Genomic DNA, 27,103 nt, shown 5'->3' with positions numbered 1-27,103 from the left:
TTGGGGGTGCTTCAGCATCCCCAAAATGAATCAAAGCACCCCAAAGATTTCTTACTTTTTTTGACAATATTTGTTGTTTGTGTGACACACTGCTAAAAATATAAAAAGCATACAGTACTTGGTTGAGACATAACATTTTAACAACAAAAGTATAGAACCCCCCTCCCAAAATGGTTTGTTCCAGCTCGCCTCTCCCCTACTCTGGCTCTAGCACCGTTGCTGCCAGAGCGATGGTGGTTGAGACGCTGCGGAGCGGAGGTGTTAGTGCCTGGCTTAAAACAGGACATATTAGCTGCATTTAACCTTCAGTTACTCTTTATATAGTTAGGTAGGAGTCAGAACATGTTTCTTTTTAGCTGAAAAACATTACACCCAGGTAACCTGGGTGTAAAAAAACTTGTTTTCAGGCGATGTTTGCTACCCTACAACAAGTCCTACACTGTAGTAAAATCAGCGACATTTGACCGTCCTGTTGCTCCCATTGAAATGTATGCAGGCTATTTAAAACCTAAAACTTAAAATTGTCCGTAGCCTACTGTTTTTACCACTGTCCTGTTTTAAATGGATACTAACTAGCTAACTGACCGAATGCCCATTAACCTTAGAACTCCTGTTGTGTGTGAATGTGTGTGTGAATGGGTGGATGACTGGATGTGTATTTATATCTTTTATTAGATGTTCACGTGGTTTGGTTATTTTCCTTTTGGTTGAAAGTAAACTGAGAGAGGACTTTTTGTTAGTGATCTTAATAGTATTTTTTCATATTAATGTAATTTTTCATCTAATTGAATACAATCTATTTGTGTATGATTTTCAGTCCAAAGAGGGAGAGAGGAAAGAGATGAATGTGAGGAGAAAGTACAAGGTCAGGAAGAACCAGGTAAGAAAACAGACAGGGAACAGTGACAGGCAAAACAGAAACTATTAAAATGGCCTGTATTTATATAGCGCTTTAGTAGTCCCTAAGGACCCCAAAGCGCTTTACATATTCAGTCATCCACCCATTCACACACTGGTGATGGTAAGCTACATTGTAGCCACAGCCACCCTGGGGCGCACTGACAGAGGCGAGGTTGCCGGACACTGGCGCCACCGGGCCCTCTGACCACCACCAGTAGGCAACTGGTGAAGTGTCTTGCCCAAGGACACAACGACCGAGACTGTCCAAGCTGGGGCTCGAACCGGCAACCTTCCGATTACAAGGCGAACTGCCAACTCTTGAGCCACGATCTGCCATTGCAAACTGACAAAGAGAAAAAACCTTATTTTACTCATACAGTCTGGAAGTTGTGTTCTCCCTATATTAAAGCTGCTATACAGAATCTGCAAAACAAACTGGTTTGAAACATTTTTGACCCTCTTTAACAACATTCCAACATAACATTATAATTGATCGGGGAGATTAAAATTAATAATATATTTTTATGTGGTTCAGACACAACTCTACTAAAACCTCAGCCAGTAATGGGTAGACCAACTTTTGGACCGTCCAGTTGTCTGTATGACTGCCGCAGTACGTGCGCCACATTTGCACACTATCAGAAAGTGCCAAACGGTGCCCTGGTGGTGTGAGGAGCTGTAAAGAGAAGCAGAGTGCTCTGTTTATATTCTAAAAATGTTTCAAGCCAGCTTGTTTCAAAGATTCTGTACCGCAACTTTAAATGTTTTCCAAAAGCACACATACACTTATCAGTGTTTCTTAAACTTTTTACAGCGTGTACCACCTGATAAAAATGTCAAGCTCTCCCTAGTACCACTATGAAAGAATGAAACCCATAAATCTCACGACACAAAATTAGTATTATTAAATTAGTAAAATTAGTGTCTGCAGTAAAGATTTTTATTTGTAATAATTTATTCTGTTTTGGGAGTGTTTTTTTATGTATCTGTATTATATTATACATACACATTAAAAGTGAATCTCTGTCCAAAAAATGCACTCAGTTTGCTTTTTACTCACTATGTGCATAATTCATTATTCTCCCCCAGTAATTAAGGTTAGGATATGTATTTTTTTTTTATTTCAATCCATTCTTCTTTTGCAGCATTTAAATAACCTTTATCAGATTTGATGGTTTTGTTACAGACTTTTCAAAAAAAGTGTTTTGCTTTTCTTTCACAAATGTGGGGATTAAATTGTGTTAAAATGTACAAAACAGTGATGTCATGTTTTGAGACGAGGACCCAGGGACAGGGAGACTTGATGAATTTAAGAATTATATGATTTATCTTGCCTGGCTGGGCAGCTCTCTGGGTGCTCAGCACCCCCCAAAGCTCTAATCCTAGAATCGCCTCTGCTTTAAATCATATAACGTGTGAACTAATAAGCCATTAAAATAGGATTTAAAGTTTTTTGCTTATATGAAAAGTCTATATATTATTTATTTTATTATTATTATTATTGCAACTATTGTTGCAAAACATCGCAAAACAATAATCCAAACCGTAAACTCCTCGTTTCTACTCAAGGTGGCATTAGTGAAGTGGCGGTGTGGGCACACTTTTACCTCCATTTGGGCCGCAAACACGAGCTCGACCTCACTCAATGTTCCGCACGCGCGCGCACCGGTCACCTCTCAGCAGTCAGGCTCAGCTGCAGTGAATGGAAGCGAGGCGCGCGCACGCAGAGATCACTCGCCCTTGCTTGTTATTAACGTTAATAACGTTATCTCTCGCGTCACTCATGTCCCCGGCGACGACGACGGCCGCCGCAGCAGCCGAGGAGCGGAACGGGAACCGCGGTTCAGGTGCACCGCTGTGATTGAAATACACGGAAGTTTTGACGCCACCGAGCAGAAAGGAGATGAGCACACCGCTCAAAGGATAGCCCCCCTCCGCCTCCCTCCTCCTCCGCTCCCCTCCCTTCGGTTTGTGGACAAGTGTTTATCCGCTGCGAGGCGAGAGCTCGGTCCGTGATGGGATTCCTTCAGGAGCGACCTGCCGCCTATCGTTAACCCCTCTGGAGGTAAGGAGTGAAGCCAAACGACGGTTAACTAACAAAAGAGACCCGGTGGGGTGTCGGACGGGAGCAGCTTATACGAGAAGTGCTCCGTTTTGAGTTTGTGCTGGCGAAAGTTGACTACAACATCCCCGTCGGTTAGTTGGCAACTAAATATGGATGTCAGTTATTTGTAACGCACTCGGGAGAAGTCGTGTGTCCCGTGAAGCGAGGCTGTTTCCTACATGTAGCGACTTGACACCCCCTCCCTGCCAGCTCCACACATTATCGCTTCTTTAACCATTACCATCATCTCCGGTGCTGTTCGGGCACAGCTGTGAAGGCGGTCGACGCACGCAAACTTGTGGTGAGTAAGTGAGCGCAAACGGGACAGACAACAAGGCTGCCATTGTACCGGATCAGCGGCGGATTAACGGAATTCCTTTTCTCTGCTCTGCACTGTCTGAATGGCCTCCAGCCTCTCTCTCAGCCTGCCCGCCTGCCTTCGTGTCACAGTGGGTCTAACATCTTGATTTCTAACCACTCTCACCCCTTGCACTTAGAAACAGTGAGCTAAAACACCCACCGAGCCTCCACACCACAGAGGCCTCAGTGAAACATGTGGATGGGCCACTTAAACTGTATTGTTATCAGGAGAGGACTGATGAGTAGGGTCCAAAAGTCAAAAAAATGGTGTGTGTTTTGCTTCTTTTGTCTGACCATTAGTACCAAACAAAGCAAAAGAAACAAAAAATAGCGCATAATAATCTATAACAAAATATAATTGAAACTTTTAACCTTTTATAAAGATTGAGGCTGATTTAGCACTCAAACTGGATTTCAGCTGGGCTAAGCAGGAGGAGCGGTCCCAATTTTTGTCAGAAAGGGCTAGGAGGGTGTTGTTTGTCTACCCCTGCCTCAAAAAGCTCTTGTCTTATGACTGATCATGCACAGCATAGCACTGAATGATAAAGATTGTTATGTGGGTGCTTAAAAGTCTTATTTACATCCCACAGAGAGTAATATTGGTTTGTCTTTTATAGTACTCACAGGCAACAAACAAATCCAGGTCTAGATTTTAATTTTAATTTTTTAATATGTTTTACTCCCCCCCTCCCTCTTTGCACTTGCACATCATGGACCATCTCCAGCCCTCCCCTCCTCCCCTAGAGTAACCAGCCAACATGTGGGGAGGTAATCCCAGCTATTAGGGTAATCTCCTCAGCATGGCGATCAATAGGGGAGGGTGTGCGACAACTACCAGACAAGACTAGTGGGGGGGACAAAATTTGTGCTAAAGAAAAAATGATTTAATCATCTAGATTAGGTCAGGAGGCCGGGGGTCTGGACAGAGGCTTGTTGCTGGAAGGGGGAGGGGTGCAGACAGCGCAGGCAGGAGGATGTGAGGGGTCAGGCCATCTCCACTTTGGGCAGAACCCATTGTGATAGTGGGCTGAAAGTAGGGATGCAGTGATTGGGAAATTCTGTGTGGAAATTGTGTTGAAAATAAGACACTGCCCATGCTAATGTTTTTATGTAATAACCTGTTTTGTGGTTGCAAAACAAAGGCAATTGTTATTGTAAGTGAAAATAAGCACAAACACAAGTTTTAAAATGGGTGGTAATAATCATTTCAATTTCCTTTCTTTTTAGTGGGCAGCACTTTAATCTGGGGTGAATGTCAATGACCTCATCAAATGAAAATGAAGCTTCTTAGTCTTTAAATTATTTTTACAAACCTCAGTTTACAATAAAAAAAAATCCCTGAAACCATTAAACCGTTGTTCCCTGTGAATCCAGCATGAAGCAGTAAATACTCAGCATGTTTTCATGTTTCTGCTTTGTGTCTCAGTGACACCAAAAGAGAAATAAGATGACAACCTCCTCGAATCTACAAAAAAACAAACAACAAACTTCAGTTGTAGTTTTTGTTTGATTGTTTTTTTTTGCATTCAGCGACTGATTGAAGTGGCTGCGTTACCAGTTGGTCGCCCACAGGCTGAGTGTGCAACATCCTCAACCTCTGGGTGGCCACTTTCGATCATAAGGCTATTCCTGGAGACAGGCAACCCGTCTCCAATAATTTGCCGTCTAATTGCCAACACTGATGAGGGAAACTCCCATTCAACACGTGTCTTTGCAATAGGGCACCCGACGCAACTAGTTGTATTCAGGTTATAATTGTAATTTTTCAGATTGATCACAAACTGCCTACCTAACCCAGTCTTTGAAACAGCCATTTCAAAGGCAGTAAAATTCCAAGTTCACTGCACCTGGTCTCAGTACTTTTGGTCGTGCGGCAAACACTTCAACCAGTTTCCTGTAGCGTTGTTAAAAAAAAGTCATATTAACACAAATGGCCAAACATGAGCTGCAGTGCTGCTGTTGATCACAACCTCTGTTATCACTTACTGTTTTCATACAGACACTCTCCGCCCCAAATGTTTTAAGCAATCCAGATCATGCAGTCATGTAACTTTAAACCATCTTTGAAAGATTTCCTCGTCCCTGAGGGAAAAGTGGCTTTAGTCAATTTATTTCTCAGTGTAACATCTATAGTAGGTGTAACAATCTTTCAGTTATGTTTAACATACATGCAAATCACAGTGGAGTTAGTTTTTTCAGAATGAAACAACTAAAAACCCCTAAAAAAGAAAACAAGTTCTGAGTGGGTTAAACACAGGAAACTGAGCTTTACACTTAGACGTAAAAACATCTGCACTGTTCAGTGGGCCAAATGTCTGCAGCGGGTGAATCTGTGGCTAAAAGGCGTACGCGTTCTTGCTGAGTGTGCATCCTCTCTTTTGATGTGATTACCTAACAGCACATCATACAGATGGATCACATGCTGCATTCAGAGCATTTGGTGGTGGTCACATTACCTGGGCCTTATGTAAACAGATGAGAAACATCATCCTACAGAAAATCTTTAGGGACAAGCTTAAGCATTTAAAATTTAAGCAAGTAAATCTACTCAAATTGCTATTTTTTCCTAAACAAAAAAAGAGAATTATAAATGTAAAATATTTAAACATGCTTTTTCTTTTCTTTTCTAAAGTTCAAAGTTTTAACTTTTATAACGTGTTTGCTAATTTTTCGACACCAAATTAATTAATCAGGAAATTTGTCTTCTAATTACAAATGAAAAATATTCATATTTATGTTAAAAAAATTCTGAAAATGTAAATGTAAAACAAATTGAATTTTCTTTAGGAGCTTATTGTGATCAGTTCTTTGGGCAACACTAATTTAGCTACTGCGTCATTTTTTACAAAACCACAAAGCAGCGTTTCTTTATTTTAGCACAATTAAGAATTGAATGGGCGGAGAACATTTATAGTTTTTGATGATTCATATAGGTTCCTCAATAAAGAAAAGAAAGAAGAACATGGCCTTTAAGTCTCCGGTGGAGGAACTGGAGTGCAGACACTGGCAGATGGAAGATGGGAGGGATGAGTAAGGCGTTCACAGATCCCTTCTGTTTGGTCCCATTGAGACCAATGAGACGAGATTGGATGGGTCTGGAGGAATCAGGTTACTATCGGCTCATTCTATTCCAAAGAAGTGGTGGTGTAAAAGATGCAATACCCCTATGGGAAACCTAATCCAGACCCTCCTGCCAGCTGTCATTCTTTTGCTCCAGGGTAAAATCGCTAAGCAGGTATCCCCTTACGCTTTTTCAATCCTTACCTTAATCATCAGGAAACGGGAAATTACACACACATGTCGTTACAAATCATTATCTACTACGTAACTTGAGAATTATGATCTTTTACGCAGATAGAGATCAACATTAGATGTCAGGAAAAAGCAAAACCAAAGCAACTTAAAGTACGTTTGATTAGAAATATCAGCTTTAGCATTTTGTATTTATTTTAGTTAAAATTATGTCAAATTTCTTTCTGATTTGCAGGGGAGTGATTCAGCCTCCTCAGCCTCTGATGCACTTTTTGCATGCAGACATTAATTCTGACTGCAAACCTGTCATAAAAATAATATTTACTGTACAGTTAAAGTGGCTGTGTCCATTATTTGGGCTCAATCTTCATTAGTCTGAGGATCAACTCAAGCTAAAGTTTATCTCCAATTTAAGATGCATAAGATTACAGTGACAGCCTCCTTTTTGATGAACCTATTAGTCAGTCACCAGAAAAATAACTAGAAAATGATGATAATCATAAATAGGCTTAACAAAACAATAATACTTTTACATAATTTAAATCAACAAAACATTTTCTAATAAGTGTTCTGATTTACTGCTTCTCTTGGCCTTATTCTGTAGGCTTAATCTCCTTTAATCTGCTGTCATTTCTTTTACTTAGTGGCTTGACTCGCATTTAGGTGACAATGAAATCAGTGTCTTCGAATTTACACCTATGGACAGGAGGCCGAACGATGAGAGGAAGGCCGATAAAGTAAAACCAGAGTGATAGAGACATAAAGGGAGACAGTCGGAGTGAGTTTGAGTTGACCTTGCCATGATAATCTAATCCCTGTCGAGAGTGCTTTTTTTAGAGAGCAAGTTAATGCCAGCAGATTATACTCCAGTGTCTCCCACACTAGCCAATCCGAACCGAAAAGAGAGTGGGTACACAGTGGATCCTCAGGCCTACCATGGAGGATAAATCAACAGTAATAATAACCTATAGTAATTGAAAATAGCCCTAAAAATGACAACTCTTCATCTTTGCTTTTCTGCTCTTTAGTGGAGCTGCTCAGGTAGTTTCTGATGTCTGCATGAGACCACTGTGTATTTCTGCAGCAGGTAAAACCGCTGCCGTCTTTTCTCTGTCATGCCACGGATGCCCCCTTTTGTGCACAAAGGGGCATCCATGATAAAAGCCACTCATTGAGCAGCTCATCTCATGCAATGAAGAGTAATCCCTGTATATGTTGTGTAACCAAGTGGAGAGTTGCCTAAGGAGGGGGGATGGGCACGAATGTGCGCAAGTTTGTCCGTGCTTGTGACTGTTGAGCTCATGGCTGTCTAATCTTTTAGGTACATTAGGCTGGTCGCCCACAGCGCCTTGCGGCCTCACTGTTTTTGTGCAATTAAGTCATTCTAGGAACGCCATAGGCCCTGAATAATAACAGGAGTTGCTTGTGAGCTGTAAAAGGATAATCCAGCTGTGGTGGGATGGAGAGTTGTCTGGAAGGACTGAGCTGTGTACTTTTATCAATGTGTGTTGATCTTGTTTTGCCAGTTTTTTCAAGACTTCACTCTAATGAGGTTGTTCTGTGGTCACTAGGTTATTCTAAGACCTCTACTGCTGCATTCAGGCCACGCTGGCAGGATGGGAAGAAGCATGCCTGTATTACTCTGAGAAAGTCATTGTTAGCTCTGCAGTCACACCACGCAAGTGGAAAAATATCTTGACATTTAACATTTTTATGATGACACATATTTCTTTATATTTTTATAGAAGGTATTTGACTGAAGGATAGAAGGAAGGCTTTTTTTTTTAAAACACACTGATATTTCTTTTGTTAACTGGACGAGTTTGTATTCAAGGCAATATATCTGATGTCCAGTTGCTGACTTGTATTGTATAGTTGCTACACATGAAGTCATGCTTGCACCTGGAGTTTGTGTTGAGCCCACAAAACCTGTAAGAAATTATCTTAAACTAACCAGAGAAAAAAATGGTGAATTGACGAGTCTAAAAGACAGAAGACACCCTGACACAAAACTGACATACACCTGCTTGTTTCATACATCAGAGTACTGCACAACAGCACCGGTTAGCATGGCTATCATCTGTTTACTTGTTCCCCTTCTCAGAGAGCGAGAGAGAGAGAGAAACGGGTAGTGAACTGGGACCTGCTGTTGAACATTAATAAAATAAATAATACATTTAATCCACTAGTATTTCTGGCATTAACTTGGAAGGGCAGCAATATTTAAATGTCTACTCAACTATTTATTGTTTTTTAACATTGACATTCAAAGTAAAAAATTATTATATCAATTAACCAGAAGCTGGCCCTTTTTGCTTTGAAGAGTAGGTAATCATAAAAGATCGATAAAAGATGGGCGTAGCTGCTGTGACATCACCTGATCTAAAGCCTTGAGCGTTTCTGCTGTCGCTTTCTTGGTTGCAGAAACTAAGATGGCTCGAGAAGGGGCGGGTCTGACTGTGAGACCACATGCTCAATGACTTGTGATTGACAGCTGCGAGTGTGCGAGTGTGTGGTTTCATACTTCCATTTTGAACCATCGTATGATCAAGATCTACAAATTTTGTGAATTTGATTATTCAGTATATCCGACAGTGAATGACTTGAGTGCATAAAAAGGGCAGGAAATTGTCTACAGAGGTCAAGTAAGAAATCCCCTTTCACGTAGATTTCTATGGGATTGAAGGCCATTAATTAAAAGTAAAGTGAGTAAAGTAATTAATCTTTACAGATCATTGAGTTTCAGTTGTGCCTACTATAGATATATCTATGCCAGAAATGTAAATGGTAAATGGTAAATGGCCTGCATTTGTATAGCGCTTTTCTAGTCCATAGGACCCCAAAGCGCTTTACACTACATTCAGTCATCCACCCATTCACACACACATTCACACACTGGCGATGTAGAAGTCAGTAGCAATACCAGTAGAATTACATGATTCCCGATACCCAACTCCTTTATTAAAAAAAACACTTGAACATTACAAAATTACATTATCTGTAAATAAAAGCAGTACAGAACAAGAAATGTTAAGATTTTACTTTGATAACAGGAAATGGACTGAAATGTGAGTAGCTTAACTTTAAAAGGTAAAATTTGTTAAATCATTAGCCATTATAGTTAACTTCACAACAGCAGTTCTTGCTTTTAAAAACAAAATGGTAATATGTATTTCAGGAGAACATGATACTTTGCATATTTAAATGCTGAACTGAAACTCGGTCGCCTTTCATTCTGTGAACTGGTCTAGATGTCGGGCTTTTAGGTTCTTCTCTTAACTATTTTCTTGCTTGTTCTAAAAATCACAGTAGCATCATTGAACATTGGCTTTTGTGAATCCATAATCACTCCCTGATCATCCTCCTTGCAAATGCAAAGTATTTCCATATCTGACTCTTGCTGCCTTTCTTTGCCTTTCTTATCATCGGGTTGGGGTGCAGCTATTGCAGCAGCTGCACGAGTCACCATCTTCCACATGTAGTGTTTGCTATGCTTGTGGGCGTCCTCCTTCTTCTTCAGCATGTAAGAATAGAACATTTTGTAGGTTTAAACCGCCCCACACTTTCAGAATTTTCGTAATGAAAGATGTGATAATTATCAGTTCTGAGGATATCTCTGGTCCACTAGGACTTGATGTGGCAAGGTCGACTTTGCTTTTAATTTGTTGTGAAATATCCCTTGTGCAACACTGTATTTCCTGTAATCCGCTAACAACTGACACAAGATTAATCATACTGTCAGGAATGACTGATGGGCAGAAAGGTTTTTCTTAAATTTATTGTACTGTCCATCTGGATAAGTTAAAGATGGGAACAATATGATAGAAAATATCCTGAATATAGACTCAGACTATATTTGCAGCAAAGATAACGTGTAATATTTTCATTTGTGTTTGCAGTTGGTGGACAGGATTACTGGACACAAAACGGTAGATGCGAGGTGAGGCTTAGCGAGTCACTGTGGCTTTGAACACTAGCATAAGGACAGTCACATGCCATCTCCAGTCAGGGGTATGTTGGCACAGGTTTGTGGATGTGAATATTTGGATGACTTCAGCACATGCACACACACACACTTGCACTGTGTGCACATATGCATGGACACAGTCATGGGGTATACACACAGCAATGATTTTTCACATCTCTCACTAGTTTGCAAATACAGAAATGCGCAGACGTCAGCTGTTGTGGACACTTCTTTATTGCAAAAGGAAAAATTGGTATTTGAGGCTTTTTTAGGTGTTTTTAAAGATTAGATGGGAGACTTCCAGTCCACAGCAGCAACCGGGCACACAGTCAGTGCGCAAACATGCAACGCTGTGGATATTTTCATGCGAGTACACACGCACATCGCAGAACGCAGGCTCTCAGCATCAGTGCCCTGACCATAGGGAGTTTGTGCTGAGCTGGTTGGGACGTCAGGATGAATCAGTGTGCGGACAGCTGACTGGACGTGCCTATTCATCAGCCAGAGAAAAGAGAGTGAAAAATGGAGCGAGGGATTCTAAAAGAAATGAGTTAAGCCCCAGAGCAACATGTTTGGCTATCTGCATTACTTTACAGATCCTCCAATGGGCTTTGACTGTTGTATGGGATAAAGGCTGAAGAGGTGGAAAAGATAGCCGAGTACAGGAAGGAGAGGAGGGGGTAAGACAAGGGGAGTTTTCACGATTATTTTTGTTGTGTACACATGCAGTAGTAGGACACTGCAGATGCAAATATTAGCACTCACTAAGCAGATAGGCTGCTTTGACAAAGGCATAAGCTCATACTGTAGAGGCGGCTACCTCCTTTCTGATGGCCCGTTTATTCCCATCTGTTGCCCTCAGCTCTCTGACTTTATCCCCATTGTGTTAACTCATTACATTCGCCTTAACCATAACCCCTTAATTGCCACCTTCCAGTTTCTCTCCCATATCCTCCCCCCTCTTGGAGACAGTGTGCCACATTGCCCGTGCGTTAATCTGATAGCGTCTGCCTACCAAACACCTGCCATGTCCAGAAAAAACCCTCCTAAACTCCTCCAGATTCTGGGTTCAGCACCCATTGTAGCGTGAGCGGATCAGCACACATGATAGCAAGCAGGCAGGCACGCATTTAGACAGATGCAGATGCACATACAGCAGATAATTAGACGAACAACCTCACCTCCTGGAAATCATGCTGGAGTCAGTGTTTTTGCTTTAGCCTTTATGAGTATGTGTACCTATTTTTCCCCCTTGCATTCAAAGAAAGACGAGACAAACAAACGTTGTCTTTTGTCTCGCCTCTTCGCCCATTTGAAGACAGTGATGGGTAGGCCCAGGCCTCCTCGGTTTAACAATAACTCTCTCGACCCCCTAATGAGGGGTGGAGGGCCAGACATGAGGCGATGTGACAGTTCTGGTGCGGCTGACACAATAGCAGGTTTTTCTTTTGACTGCCTGGCTGAGCTAGAGTACCTTCTTTCATTAAAAACAGCCAAACAAATGGTCGTCGTTGCCTGAGGAACATGTTTAGCTACATCAGGCTGCCTCTGCCATGCACTGTTCGTTATGTAGAGCACCACAGCTGCTTGTATGTTTGTCATTTTTTGAGGTCTTGATAAGAAGTCTCTAAAGGAGCTTCTCACATCAAACTCATTTTCCTGGCAGACAAGATCATTTATCTCTAAAATGATGAAAGATTTATCGCTAGATTCCAATTTTCTTTAAGCAATTCTGATTTTTCTCTAAGCTTGACCTGCTGATAGAGACTTTTGTCAATTTGGTGTTTCTTTCTAAGAACTGTCAGCATATACAAGCAAAAACCTGGTTTTCTTCAATGTAGAATATCATATTTTGTAGTAAAATAAGACTGAATAAGGCTGAGAGGGAGCTAGCAGAGTTAAAGATGCACAAATTGCTTTTATAGGCAAAGTTAGAGAGGAAAGGTTGAGATGGTTTGAACTTGGGCATCCCCAAACCTCTCCAATAAACAACAGAAAGAGATACAAATAATTAAATGAGAATGAGTGGCTTTACAGGCACCTTTACCTGACATGTTTTACCCCACCAGCCAAAGCAGGTGCAGCAGATGTATATACAACAAAACAAATATCAGGTACATCATTTCCCAGTGTCTTTATAACTTCACCAGATGACACAAAAGGGCAGATGTCCTGTTTTTTTTACCCATCTCCATAATTTTCCTGGTAACTACTTTGATTCTTGCTTTGGTGAACTTGATGACTATGATGAAATATATTCGCCTACATGTGCATTATGGAAAAAAAACACTGAAGTTGTTCTAAAGTTTATGAGGTCAATTCATAGAACAACAAACTTATTTTTCCCCCAGTGTTTCCCTGGAAGTGATCATGTTTTGTTTTGGTTTTTTTTTTAAAAAAAAGGGGAGAATCTTGTATCTCACGAGTTGGTCGTTCAGATAAAAAAGAAAAAAACAGTTCCCTATATGAGTAGAAAAAGAAACATGTTGCGAACATGAGCAGCTGACCTGTTCAAGATGAGTCTCAAAGCATATATTGGACAGACTGTTCTAGAGCTGGGCGATATATCGAGTTTTTAAAAAATATCGATATATTTTTATACGAGATATAAGATGTGACAATATCCTTTATATCGATATAGTCTATGTTACGTTATAATTATACTTGTGGAGCCGCAAGTTTGCCTCTCTTTCGTCCACTTTTGTCTTTACGCAACGTTACTCGGCCTCGCCTCTCCTTCACTCAACACAACTCCCCCTCCTCCCCCATCGCTTCACCTGCAGGAAGCGACAAGATGGACACGGCAAATCTGCGTTAACGAGTTACTGCGCATCGCCCCGTGTGTGGGGCTGGACCGCGTCAACGTGTTAGCTAGCTAACCACGCTAACGAGCTAACCACGCTAACGCCATGCAGCCCAGAGGTGCTGCACGGCCTAAAACCCTTTCATTCTCTCAAAAGTTGACAGCGCGCCTTTTGTATGAATTCTGGTTGTGCTTGATGGCCGCGAACCGATTTTATGTGGAACACGGCGCTCAGCAATCTGTCAAAATGTTTTAGTACGACTTTGGTAAGCTACGGAGCTGCACCGCTTGATGGATTGTCGGAGCATTACGGCTGAGCCTCGTGGAGTGATACGTACTGTGCTTCAGCGTAATATTACCGTATTGTGTGTGTATAAGGACCATAAATGGCACCTGTTAAGAGACGTGGTTACGAAGCGGATTTCAAACTCCAGGCTATCAGTCACACAGGAGAAGTTGGGAACAGAGCAGCTGTGAAATCTGTCTATGTTATTATGCTCAGCGTCTTTTAGTTTACATTCTGACTGCACAATTGTGAGCTTTTTGTTATGCACAAAAACAACATTGTTTTCTTTTATTTATGGAACATTATTATTTAATAAATGCTCATAATTTATTTTTGAGTAAATTTTATGTACATCTGCTCTATGTTAATAAAAGTGCCTGTGTGACATCTGGGACACAGCTTTGACTAAGAACTCTCTTTTTGTTCTTACTTTATGGCTTTAAAAAAAAAAAATCGAGATATATATCTTATATCGCCATCCAGCTAAAAAATATCGAGATATGAAATTTGGGTCATATCTAGAGCTGGGCGATAGAACGATAACGATATGTATCGCGATATAACTTTTACTCGATAGAGAAATTAAGCTATCGCGATAGACCTCGCCGCTCTTGTCCTCTTAAAAAAAACAAAAAAAACAAAAAAAAAAAAGGTCAGCCAATCCAAATAAAGTAGCGCAGAGCCGAACCAATCACAGCCGCAGTGTCACGTCGCGTCACTTGTTACGTACAGCACAAGTGCCAAGCCGCACGTGTGTTTGTTTGGGAAGCAGCCAGCGGGTAATGGAGCCAGCGCATAATGGAGGAAATGAGTGTGCCGACTAGAAAAATCAACCGAGCGTGACCGAAGAGAAAACAGATGATGGTTCCAATGCCGGAGAGATTGTCGAACGGAAGAGCCATAGAAGTTCCGTAGTTTGAAGGTATTTCGGCTATTTCAAGTCTGACAAAAAACAGAGTAGCGTGCACTGTAAATGTGCCGAAAGCAAGTCTGGAAATACAATAAACTGGTGCATGCGTCACACTGCGCCACTTTATTGTTTCGGTGAAATGAATTTCTACAATACTGTTACTGTTAATTCTACTCTCTGCAGTGTTTAAATGCTTACACATACACACAGTTACTGTCTGTCCACACATACGACTCGGTTCTGCTTCTATGCCGCAGCTTTGTTTACTTTTTCCCACCGAGGCTTCTAGACTTCTGATTGGCCAACATTTCTGCACGGTTAGGAATCTAGCGCCACCTGCTGCTTTGGCATGTTCATAGCAGCGTTTTCCTTCATTTCTCCCTTTATGTGCGGACAGGATTATTTTTTAAAACGAAAACGGAAAATCTCCGTTTTCAAAAATACCCGTGTACGTGTGGACGTAGCCTCAGTCTCTGACTGGAAGCGCTAATTCGTCATTCGGCTTTTGTCAGACTAAAGTAACTGTTAAAACTGTTTGAAAAGCTAAGCTATACAACAAGGAGAGATTGAGAATTTCCTTTTAGTTCTCAGTTTATTTGATATTGACAAAAGTTAGTCAGTTTTGTCTGTTCTTCTGTAAAACAAACTAAGATTTATTTTTAGAATTAATACTTTGTTTCTAAGTGGAATTGACAATTTAGTCTGTTTCATTTGTTCTATTTTGAAACTTAAACGCTTTAGCGGCTGCCTTTTGTGTAGTTTGCAATATTTGCCTTTATTTATCTGAAAAAGTCTCATGTTCCTTAAGTACATCTACCCTGTTGAACTTATTATGGGAAATAAATATTTAAATAAAAACAAGCTGCTGATTATTTCACATTTTACTTGTGAGCAACAGCACATTTAAATCTTACAAATATAGTTATTTGGCTTATATCGTGATAGATATCGTTATCGCCTGAAATGAAAAAAACATATCGTGATATGAAAAAATCTCATATCGCCCAGCTCTAGTCATATCGCCCAGCCCTAGGCTGTTCCAAAAAAATGTGCTGCAAACATAAAAAGTTCAATTTTATGGTTATTTTATGTATTATATGATAATATTTAGCTAATGTGTTAAATTAACCCTTTTAAATACCATTTCCTATAACTTCACGGTCACCAACATTTCTATCTGCTACTGAATCTTGTTTGATTCACCACTAAATATATGATTATGAATCAGCATCGCAGGCCATGCAAAAATGACCCAGTATGTGCTGATTAGCCTTGCGTTTGTGTTGCCAAAGTTTTTTGGAGTTTTGATAAAACATTACTGTCCGAGGCAAGCTATTTTAAGATAAAAAATAAATAAATCATCATCCTTGAAAAAAAAAAAAAAAAAAAGCCAAAAATATAGGTATAAACCAGGTCAGGGATCTGGACAAATGCTACATCACTATACCTGCAGTCTCAACAATGATTTGTGTGTAAAACCTTAAAGATTTAGATTATTTTGATACTAAAAGTTACAAATATACATTCTTACCTTTTTACTTACAATCTTGCATCAGCACTCAGCCCAGAATCCGTGCTCTGTATGTGCGAGTAAGTGAGTTTCTAAAATGAAGTTTGTTGATAATGGATTATTGATCGTGAATTAGAGTGGATGGCCCCTGGGGGCTCATCCTGGCCGGCCAGGAATGAATACATCTCTTCATGCTTCACCTCACACACTCAATTTCGGCATAAGCAACCAAAGGTCTGACAGACACACGCATGTTGAGACACTGACCCGTGGTCTAATAGGTACAGACAGCCGTCGTTCATCCAGTAAAGGACAAAGGTTATTCCAAAATCTCCGTGATGCAAATTGCCTCAGTGAGCTCTCACCCTCTCTTAGCACAGAGTAAAACAACCTTAATGTGAATCAACAACTGCTTGATCTTAAACTGTTTTTAAACCAAAATATTATTCAGTTATTCAGTCATCAGTTTATTCTATTTAAAGATATGAAATTAAACCAGGGGTGTCTACTCGTGGCTCAAGAGTTGGGAGTTCGCCTTGTAATCGGAAGGTTGCCGGTTCGAGCCCCGGCTTGGACAGTCTCGGTCGTTGTGTCCTTGGGCAAGACACTTCACCAGTTGCCTACTGGTGGTGGTCAGAGGGCCCGGTGGCGCCAGTGTCCGGCAGCCTCGCCTCTGTCAGTGCGCCCCAGGGTGGCTGTGGCTACAATGTAGCTTACCATCACCAGTGTGTGGATGACAGGTTGTGTAAAGCGCTTTGGGGTCCTTAGGGACTAGAAAAGCGCTATACAAATACAGGCCATTTACCATTACCATTTTACTCTCACTGCAGTGTTTTTTTATATGTTGCAAATCTCTTGTTTGTATAGATTGTTATACAATCTGGTGTCACAGTCTGGCGAGGGCAGACTGTATGAATTGAAAAAGGACCCAAAATGCAGACTCCAAGGAACAGGGAACAAAACTTGAATGTTAACAAAAAGCGAGCCGTTTAATATGGCTGGGAAAAAAGGTACAAACAAAGGGCAAGGCAAACTGAAGCAAAATTAACACAAACCTAAACTGGGAAAAACTAAAGCACAAGGAGCCACAGGGAAAAATCACACAGCTATGATGGAGGACGCAACACTGACAAAGAGAAACATGGGGCTTAAATACACTGAGGGATAACGAGGGGGAATGAGCCACAGGAGGAGAGCACAGCTGAGAGTAATTAAGCAGGACGAGGCAAGGGAAGCAAAACTAGAAACATTAACATAGAACAGACTGTGAAAGTAAAACAGGAAACACACTGACGGAACTCAAGACATGTGGACTTAACAGACTGGGGGAGACAGAACATAGGGATCTGAAACATGGAACAGAAAGGCACAGTAGATCAACATGAACATAACAACGCCACAGGGGAAGAGTAAAACTGAACACGATGAACACAGAAACACCAGACCTCTTCACAATAAAACAGGAAACATAATGAGACGTAGACATGACAACCCAAACTTCACAATGTAAGACACAGACATGAAACACATGAAAAGCAGGGGAGATTTACCATAGTTGGAAACACGAGGGGGAAATAATAAGAACTAGAAACACTTAAGCATGATAACAAATGAACTTAGGAACCTGAAGGGCTTACATAAACTAAAACATCAAAATGAACTAAAACTCAAAACACTGGGTCATAAGACCCAGGATCGTGACATCTGGTTTATAAGATAGTGAGTCACAAATGCTGTGGCCACTGTCACATTCACTTTTAAGCTTTAATAGTTTTTCTGTGTGGCTTCTCAGTTCTGAAGAATTAAAGTTTTCCTTTTTTTCTTTTTGGACATCAGCTGCTTTTTCACTCATTTTCAGTCCTTGTACCTGACCATGTTTATTCATCTGTTAGGCCACTTAACACTGAGCTCACATAAAAACCAATGTTGTGTCAACTTGGACAAAAAAGCAACTATTGCATTAAATTGTATCTTTAGACACTTTGTTACCAGCAGCCTGTCATGGAATCATATGAAGTGTTCCTACTTCTTTAGTTGAATTTATGAAAAAAATACATAAAACGCTATTTTTGCACCATTTTGGTGATTTTGGAACGGCTATTACCCGAAAACCTGGCATGTCTCAGCATGCTGTGCAGTGCAGACCTCGAAAACTATCTACAGCAGAAGAATACTAAAGAATTAAGGTGGTCATACCAAGGATTAACTTTCAAGCTCGTTGTCTTTGTGCAATCTCTGTTTTTTCCTTAAATACTGTATTTTCATTTGTGTTTTCATATTTTAAAGCCATTTGGACAGACTTTTTTTAACTGGCTTTTTTCTGAATTTTGGTAGTTAATTTAATTATCATGGGACTCATTTCAGTTTCTTTTTTTCCAGGTATCATAAAAACAGCATGCCATTTGATGAAGGAACTTCTCTTCAGAGATCGGGATTGGATACTAAAGCTGTGATGTTTGGCAAGTTTTTGTTACCTGTGCTGAAAACTCAATAAGTTTTGGAAGAATAACTTTTCTAGAGTTTCAAAGAGGATTTATTAAACAGCTGTGGTGATTCTTGGTGACCGGTGGTCTTGGAAAAGTGATGGAGACAGAAGAAAGGGAGGATGTTTCACAAAAACACACAGCTAAAGTGGAGGCAGAGGATGAGGTAACCCCATGCCACACCTGCGGGGTGTGTGGTCGCAGTTTTCCACTTCTAAGCTCTCTATCTCAGCACATGAGAAGACACACTCGGGAGAAGCCTTACAAGTGTCCCTACTGTGAGCACAGGACAGCTCAGAAGGGCAGCCTAAAGGCCCATATTAGAAGCCATAAATTGGGCCTTTTGAGCCAAAACCTCAGTGACAGGGAGGGGGATGGAGATGAAGGGCAAAAAGAGGATGCTGATATAACTGACCCTCCTGAGCTCAGCAGCCCACCTGATAAAGCTCATAACATTAATGGAAAGGTCAAGAAGAAAACAACCAAGAAAAAGGTTAAAGATAGTGTCGAGGTTAGCGATGGAGGTGATGACGGACCTTTTTCCTGCACCATTTGTGGCCAGGTTTTCCCTCAGGTATTACTCCTCAAGTCCCACATGAAAAGGCACCGTGGCTCTCAGGATCACGGTTGCCGGATATGTGGACGACGCTTTCGCCAAGCGTGGTTCCTCCAAAGTCACATGCGCATTCATCGAGTGAAAGCCCAGCTAAGGGGCAGCAAAAGCAACGAACCGCCTGCCACCATCAACGGGGTTCCTCAGGACCCAGCATTACTGACGAATGAAGAGTGCCTCTATGAGCTCTGTGCAGGCTGCGGTAACTTCTTCAATGACCGCAGGACACTGCAGATACATGAAAAGTTGCATAAACTGAACCACACCCGCACTCAGATGCAGAATCCAACACAAGGAAATGTGGAGTCCTCCGAGGTGCAAGATGCTAAGAGGCAGTTTTTGGAAAGCCTGAACCTCATTTCTGCTGGACCCAGGGAAAGCCCTGCAGAAGTGAAGCCGGGCAGTCGAATTCCTGAGCTGGATCCAATTTGTAGTTACCAGTCATGGCAGTTAGCTACAAGAGGACGGCTAGTGGAGGCTACAGAAAAATGTCTGGGATGGGAGGAGAGATTAGCTGATGCGGAAGTGGCATATGACATAGAAAAAGGCGAGTATGTCCCCTTGAAGCAAGAGAAGAAGAGAAAGCCAAATGACACAGCCGGCTCCAATCTTAAGAAGAGGAAGGGTGATGCAGGCCTTGATCACAAAGGTGGTGACAAAAAGATTAGCCAGAAGGACTCTATTCTGCTGAATGGACTTGGTCAAGCATTTTATGAAGCACTACAGACTAAAAACGTTAAAGATGTTCACTCCTCATCTAAACAGACGAAGAACATCAAGAGCCTAGACCAGGAAGGTGAGCCGAATACACCACAACACACCATAATACATTATCCACGACAGAGCTTAGACAAGAGTTTATATTCGTTGATCAGACTTAGAACAGTTTTGTACTTTTACCATTTATAAGCATCAAAGCATCAATTAAGGGCTGTATTTTATACAAATTGATTTCTGAAAGGTAAATGAAACTACAACTCTAGTACAAAAATGAGTTAAATTGGCAATATATTGTGTAAAGGAGAGATCACTAGCGAATTTCTAAATGGATTACAGCAGCAGTAATTGCCCTTTTTTACACAAGAATGTCTGTAAACATACAAACGCAGTAAGGTTACCTTACCTAATATTTTTAAGGGACTCTTAATATATAAATCTCAGCATTAATAATTGTTTTATTGTCTTAACAAATCTTTAAAAAACTGTTTTGGTTGGATTTGTAGATTCAGATTTAGATTTATTAATTGTGTGTCAGGGGTGGGACAAAATATCAATATGGAAAATTTTATGTAACAGCTTCTATTTGTGTACAATATCTTTAGACTAATGACAAATTTCTTTATTACTATTAAAACGTGCTGATGCTATGTTCTACCAGTCTGACTTACCACAATGACTGTCAATACTCATCATGGCAGCACCAGTAATCATGAAATAAAGCTAATAGGGCCAATATTAGCTGTTTGCTAATATTTTGGCATCTGCATTTATAATGACCAATAAATAAACACAATTTACATTTAATAATAGCACAATACATAATTCTATCTTTTTGTCTAATTAGGGGTGTTTTTTCCTTCCTTAGCTAGATGTGTGATCCTTCTGTCTTTATTATACAGTCTTTTTGTATATGTAAAAAAAACTGACCTCATCTGTTATGAATGTCCCCTTCTGTTTTTACCTGCAGATAAAAAGAAATATTTCTGCGAGCACTGTGATTTCCACACTGTTGACACCGCGCTACTCAGGTCTCACCTGCACATGCAGCACCAGGACTTCCTGAGTTCCTACAGCAAACAGAGCACCAATTTGGACATAAGCAGAAGTGGTTCCAAAGCCTCAAGATACATGGACTACCTCAGAAGCAGGAGCATCCTGCTCAGTCAGCCATATTGGAATCCATATTCATGTTCTCCAAGCCAGGAGTTAGTAGAGTCAAACATTAAAATGGAAAAGACAAATGGCTCAGAGGTGAAAGAGCAGGGACATGCTACTGGCGATGCTAGCAGCCTCCTCAATCTTTCTTCTTTACCCATAACTGATGTTAGTTTTTCAGTAAAAACACAGGGCCTGGTGAGACATCAGTGCCCATACTGCTCCCACACCACCAACTACCCAGAAGTACTGTGGATCCATCAGCGTGTTGCCCACAGGGTGGATGGCAGCAGTACCATGGCACCCAAGTGGGCACCTAGCATTAATAGTCTCAAGAGTTTAAAGGCAGGTGCTTCTCAGTGGAGACGCACAGGGCCGCCACCCTTCCTCGAAGGCAAGGACTGTCCAGCTTTGCCTACTCCAAGAACGCAGCGCACACAGCCTCCCGGGGTCACAAACCATGGCAGCAGCAGCAGCAGCAATAAGCAGTCGTCCCACAAGAATCAATCAAGCACCCTGAAGTCCAAGCATCAGTCAAAGGACTCACGACCTTCAGATGCGACACAGTCTAGTGGCAAGGTTGGACTCCAAAATCAAAAGAAGGAGCATAACCGAACAGTGGGGGGTGGATCTAAAGGCTCCAGCACCCAAACTACTTCGTCAAACAGCATTGTGAACAGCATTGTGAACAGCAAGAGTCTCCAGAGCTTGCAGCCTACCAGCAGCCCAAAACAAAGAGGCAACAGAGCCACTGTGGAGGGGAACTTCCCACAGGAGGGTTTGGGTTTTATGCTGGCAAGAAATCGCAGTGGGAATTCTTCTTCTTCCTCTAACACAGATAAGCTCCACTCTCGCAGGCATTCAAGTGACTTTTCTTCAGGTCCCAAAGGTTCTGATCTCTGGGCTGCCATGAATATGTGGGGGCTACACGGAAGCAAAGCATATTTAGATACACTCCGAATATCTCAGGGAAAGAGTGAATCAACAGGAGAAACGCCAACGGACATCGATATTTTAAGTATCCTGAAAAACTACAGTCCACATGATCTGGCAGCTCTCTATCAGCACTGGGGCTTTGTTGATCCCAGGCTTGTTTCACAGGGTAAGGAGGAAGCTTTGCTTTCTGCTTTATATGCTGTAAATGATCAAAGAACTGAGTACTGTTTAGATCAGGGGTGGGGAGCTCCAGGCCTCAAGGGCCGGTGTCCTGCAGGTTTTAGATGTGTCCTTGATCCAACAGAGATAATTTAAATGGTTAAATTACCTCCTCAGTATGTCTTCATGTTCTCCAGAGGCCTGGTAATGAACTAATGATATCTAAAACCTGCAGGACACTGGCCCTTGAGGCCTGGAGTTCCCCCACCCCTGGTTTAGATGGAGGCCTAACGTTTTAGGAAATAGGATTTCTATTATAAAAATCTACTGCTTTCAGAATGAGAAACAGATGTTTCAATGCTCTTTCACTACTTTCTACTTTCACAGCAACGATGCAGTTAAATGGAAACTTTGGAAATGAAGTCCATTCCTCGTCTGAAGCTTCCAAACAGGTATGTTTTTGATTTTACTGATAATTTCTAGATTTGTATTTCAGGCAAAAAGAATTGTGAATTAAAATAATCTTTGCATCTTTCATTTTAAAATCTTTAAGACTTTTCGAATCATTGATGAGTTAACCGTAGATCAGTTATCTCACTTTCCAGAGTGAAGTACAGCATAAAGTCCCTGCTCACCCCGTGTACAGTATGTCTTTACCAACTGCGTGTTCCTGCTCTGTGTCTGTACTTCGTCTGTGTCTGAGCACAGTCTGTCATTTCTGCGCACACGTGCGTCTGCGTATTGTCTTGTATCTACGTGCGTGGCTGTCAGCTCCCACAACCTGGCTGTCTCTTCCTTCTCGTTTCCGTAACAGAAGCTGACAGGGATGAGGCAAACAAATAATAAAAAAACATTGTTGTCCCCCTCAGGGTAAAATTCGCACAGCATCTCCATATGGTGTGTCATCAGCCTGTCAGTCAGGCCTACCCTGATGCTACCTACAACTGTTCTTGCTTTCTCCTATTCCCCCTAGAGTAATGTGTGGGCAACTTTTTGAACACGAGTGATGGGCACTGTCTGTCTTCAGGGTTGAGGATTTCTAAGCCAGACAACAGTTGTATGTGAGGTGTAAAACAATACTGGAGAAACATGACTTTGTGAAAGATTTTTAAAAATTTCTATTTCTCCATATCTTATACAGCGTTTGTGCATCGCTCATTTCCATCTTTGTGAGGACACTCATAGACCTTTGTCTTAACTAAAGGGCTAAAGCCGACCCACCGGTTCTCAAACTGTGGGTAAAGCTACTGCAGGGGTGAGGGGTGTGGGCAGAATTTAATGAAAATGAAGTTGAGATAATGAATGATTTATTGCAGGGACTATGGACTGGTTCCTATATAAAGCTTTTCTACTCTACCTGAGCATTTAAAGTGCTTTATACAACTTGCTTCATTCATTCAGGCACTTTTTTCCATGCTTAAGTGCTTTTTTACTAACATTCACACACATTCATACTCCATTGGAGGCATCAGAGTAACTTGGACCAGTCGCACCACCAACCTTCTGATCAGTAGTTGACCTGCTCTACCTCCTGAGCTACAGCCACCCTCAAAAACAAACCAGTTGAAAACCTGTGCCAGTGCTAACTAGTGTTACTCACACTTGTCTTCTGCAGATGAACAGCCACTCCACTTCATCCTCAGGGTCTCTGCATAAAGGAACGTAACGAAACATTGTGCTTCTCTTGGCTGCAAAGTTCTAACTGCTGAAAAAAGAGAGGCCTGCTGTTCTTCAAAGGAACTAGCCATAACTCCTGGAGAGCACAGAGGCTCTGGAATCTGCACAATATATGCAAAGCAATGCGGTGGACTTGTTTGATTTTGTATTATGACTGTTTGATTTGAAGTGTTAAGCATGTTACGAGTGTAGATATGATAGTTAAATAAACACATATGATGTGTTTTTGATTATTTTATTTGGTGAAAATGAGGCAAATGTTCAGGATTATTGTACAAAACAACAGGAAAGCATTGTAGAAGTACCACAGCCAGGTGGAAATTAAATGTAGAGCCACAACTATGTGGCTAAACAGATGTTCTCTTGGCTTTAGGCCCAGATATCTGCTTGTTTTTGGTTACAAAAAGTAGATCCTTGCAGAGCAATACAACATACCAAATCTTACAACTCTTAATTCCACTAAAACAGCTGTGATGCAAATACATGTTTTTAACTGCTGTATATCAGTGTCGAGTTTAAGTTTGTTGTTTTGTTTCATGTACAAATGTCTTCTTTTTTAAGTTTTTAATTTTCTTGGTTGAGTATGTGATTTTTGTTGCAGATAACATGGTGTCACTTGTGTTTTCAGCCCACAATTTAAATAATAATAATAATAATAATAATAATAATTTAAAAACCGCAAACAGCTTTTGAGTCAACGTTTTGAGTTTGCCAGTTTTCATTTGGTCAAAAGTTATTTGTCACTATGCACCATCTCAAGAGTAGTCTGGGCAAATTCAAAGGACTCTCCTTTAAAATGCAAGTGTTGACCCAAGGCCTTAGTCACACAGGCCTAGAGACCCCTTTGCAAACCCCTGGCAGACTTTTGGTACCCTAACAGCTGGTGAGTCGTTCCTGGAGGTTGCTGAGTGAGATGTGTCGCGAGGAGGGTGCTGCACCAAAAATCTTCTTGTCATTGCTTTGGTCATTAGCATATTAATGCTATCACTCATTGTTTACACTGGAAATGTTGATTTGTATGCTAGCACTTGTCAACTTGTCACTTTAACCAAGACATTTCAGAAGGCACAACTCTTACTTTAAAGGTAAATGTTCTACATTGTCCAGTTTGCACTTTTTCCACTTCTCTTTTTAAAATATTTTTTGGCCTTTTTACAGCTTTCTTTGAAAGGGTACAGTGAAGAATGACAGGAAAGCAGAGGAGCGAGAGCAGGGAAGGCACAGGCCACAGGTCAGATTCAAACCCAGGCTGGCTGCTCTCAGCCATGCGGCATATGGGCACCTCACTACTCCCACTTTTCATTGTTTGACTGACACTCGACACAAGTAGTTGGCGACTGTTTGCAACATCTTCTGTATAAACTGCAGGGGATCACAGCAATCGAGAGACCAAAGCAATAACAAGGTTTTTGTTGCGGCACCTTTTTGATGACCAATATCAACAAGCAGCCACCCGCCTGGTGATGTGGACGCCAGTAAATGCGATACCTCGAGAATGAGGAGACGTAGGAGCTTCAAATTAATAACACACAGGTGTCTCTACTAAAAATCTCTGACAGGGTTAATCACTGCCTGGTCTTTAAGGCTCTGCTATTTTAATATATATGATTTTTTTTTTTCAGTGTTCAAAACTTTATATTTTGAACCCTACCCAAACCTTTTCTCCAGTTTTACACATTCCTCATGTAGTTTCACCAGTCCAGTCCACTTAAAATCAAAGTGGGCTGTATGTGGCCCACAGTCTAAAAAGACTTTGACATCCCTGCTCTAAGGTTTTAGCAGATGTTTTCACAGAACAACAAGCAACCCATTTTTCCCTAGCAACTGATGGTTGAAAGGTGGTTGCCAAACGGTCGCTATCCCTGTGTGACCAGGGCCTAAGACAGAAATAGTGCTTTTTTTTCCTGTCAGTTTGGAATCAGTATTTCTCCTAAGGTCAGATATGTAATTCAGTTGCTTCAGGCACAGCAATGCCATCGAGTCCTCTAGCTCTGCTTCAGGTTAACAAACTGCTCCGTTGTAGTTTACAGTAACTTCAGCAGACCAGTGAAACAGCACAACCAGAAACGGTGCCCTAGTGTTTATCTTGTATTTTGTTAATGAAAAGTCGTTGGCCATTTTCCAAACTTTAGGTCCAGGATTGATGTGAAAAATGAGCACTCGCGCTCGTCATTGAAGCCAGTCTTCAAAAAGGGTCTCAGAACAACCAGTGAACAATGAAAAGTGCTGCCATGTTTTTATTTTTATTTTAAATCCAAGTTTAAAATTTAAATGCAACAATTTGCTCTTATGTTTTCAATTAGAGCGCAGACATCTGCACTTCTTTTGGCATTATTCTAGTGATGTAGCCATTTAATGCTGTGATTTATTTCTTTTAGAAGTAGAACTTTTAGCAATGAGCATTTCTACTGATCCAAAACTCACCTCAGTCTCCAGTTGTTTTCATGTGTTTCATTGTTTGCAGATTTTAGTATGTTTACATTTCAATTCCTCCTTCTCAGTGTATTCATATCCCATAGAGACGTAGTCTATGCATTTAACTAAAAGCCATCAACTTATGGATTCTTGGGCGATCTTAAGAATCCATAATTATGAAAGCACTGACTGTGTGGAGAGATTTTTCTTCTTTTTGATAAATATTGTAAATGATAGTTTTATTTAATGGTCTTTGTTTGTTTGCTATGAGTCGGATTTCAACAATTAAAAGTATTTGATATTTGTAGTAGCAGAACATGTTAAAAACATGTTGAATTTTCGTCACCTTTGAGGTCAGGGTCAGCGGGGTGTGATGCTCCCACAGCAGGTATCACTGAGCCTGTGTTTTGCAACGACCCTGTAACTGTAACTCCTGTTTGGCATAAAGAGGCAGGAAGCACTGAGAGAGGGATATTTACGCAAGTCTGAACTCTTATGCAAACCTCCAGCTTACAGTTGAGCTCTCGCTGGGTTCATTTTTGTGACTATGTAAACATGTTTCATAGTTATTATGTTGGTTCAGAATTTATATTTTCGACAGATCAACAATTTTTGTCTGACTGTAAAATTCAAATAAAGTTGGTTGATGCCGATCTGCGATGGCGTTGGATTTTTTTTCTCCATCACACATCATCTTCATTCAGAAGCCTCACGTCACTGTTTCACGTTCCTTCTCAGCAGTTTAACAGACTCAGCTCTCTTCTTCTAGTTTGCACAATATATATTCGAATAAAGTACAAAGCATTTCTTCTGCTCTAATAAACAAAATGACAAAACTAAATAAAAATTGGGG

At 40.9% G+C, this 27,103-nt stretch overlaps 1 protein-coding gene across 4 annotated transcripts; it reads left to right on the top strand.

The window, feature by feature from the left end:
* The first annotated feature begins 1,831 nt into the window (after nucleotides 1-1,831).
* LOC113014806 (zinc finger protein 516-like) lies at nucleotides 1,832-26,903 on the top strand. Of its 4 annotated transcripts, XM_026156548.2 has the most exons (6): nucleotides 1,832-2,965; nucleotides 10,516-10,556; nucleotides 18,472-19,984; nucleotides 20,876-22,165; nucleotides 22,546-22,610; nucleotides 23,774-26,903. In XM_026156548.2, exons 3-6 carry the CDS (start codon nucleotides 18,676-18,678, stop codon nucleotides 23,822-23,824), a joined length of 2,715 nt encoding a protein of 904 aa, XP_026012333.2. In that variant the 5' UTR covers nucleotides 1,832-2,965; nucleotides 10,516-10,556; nucleotides 18,472-18,675; the 3' UTR covers nucleotides 23,825-26,903. The 4 variants fall into 4 exon arrangements, with proteins under 4 accessions (XP_026012333.2, XP_026012331.2, XP_026012332.2 ...); XM_026156546.2 differs by lacking the exon at nucleotides 10,516-10,556; XM_026156547.2 differs by lacking the exon at nucleotides 10,516-10,556 and having other exon boundaries at nucleotides 1,832-3,305.
* The last annotated feature ends 200 nt before the right edge of the window (nucleotides 26,904-27,103 follow it).

This window comes from Astatotilapia calliptera, chromosome 22 (assembly GCF_964374335.1).
Source record: "Astatotilapia calliptera chromosome 22, fAstCal68.1, whole genome shotgun sequence".
Classification (NCBI taxonomy): domain Eukaryota; kingdom Metazoa; phylum Chordata; class Actinopteri; order Cichliformes; family Cichlidae; genus Astatotilapia; species Astatotilapia calliptera.
This window is presented reverse-complemented; position numbering and strand designations above follow the sequence as displayed.

Excerpts from the sequence above, each read along its gene's own strand:
- LOC113014806 (XM_026156546.2), top strand. The coding sequence starts at position 18,676 with ATGGAGACAGAAGAAAGGGAGGATGTTTCACAAAAACACACAGCTAAA. Across the intron at positions 22,166-22,545 it reads TCCCAGGCTTGTTTCACAGG|CAACGATGCAGTTAAATGGA; the intron begins GTAAGGAGGAAG and ends CTACTTTCACAG. Across the intron at positions 22,611-23,773 it reads CGTCTGAAGCTTCCAAACAG|ATGAACAGCCACTCCACTTC; the intron begins GTATGTTTTTGA and ends TGTCTTCTGCAG.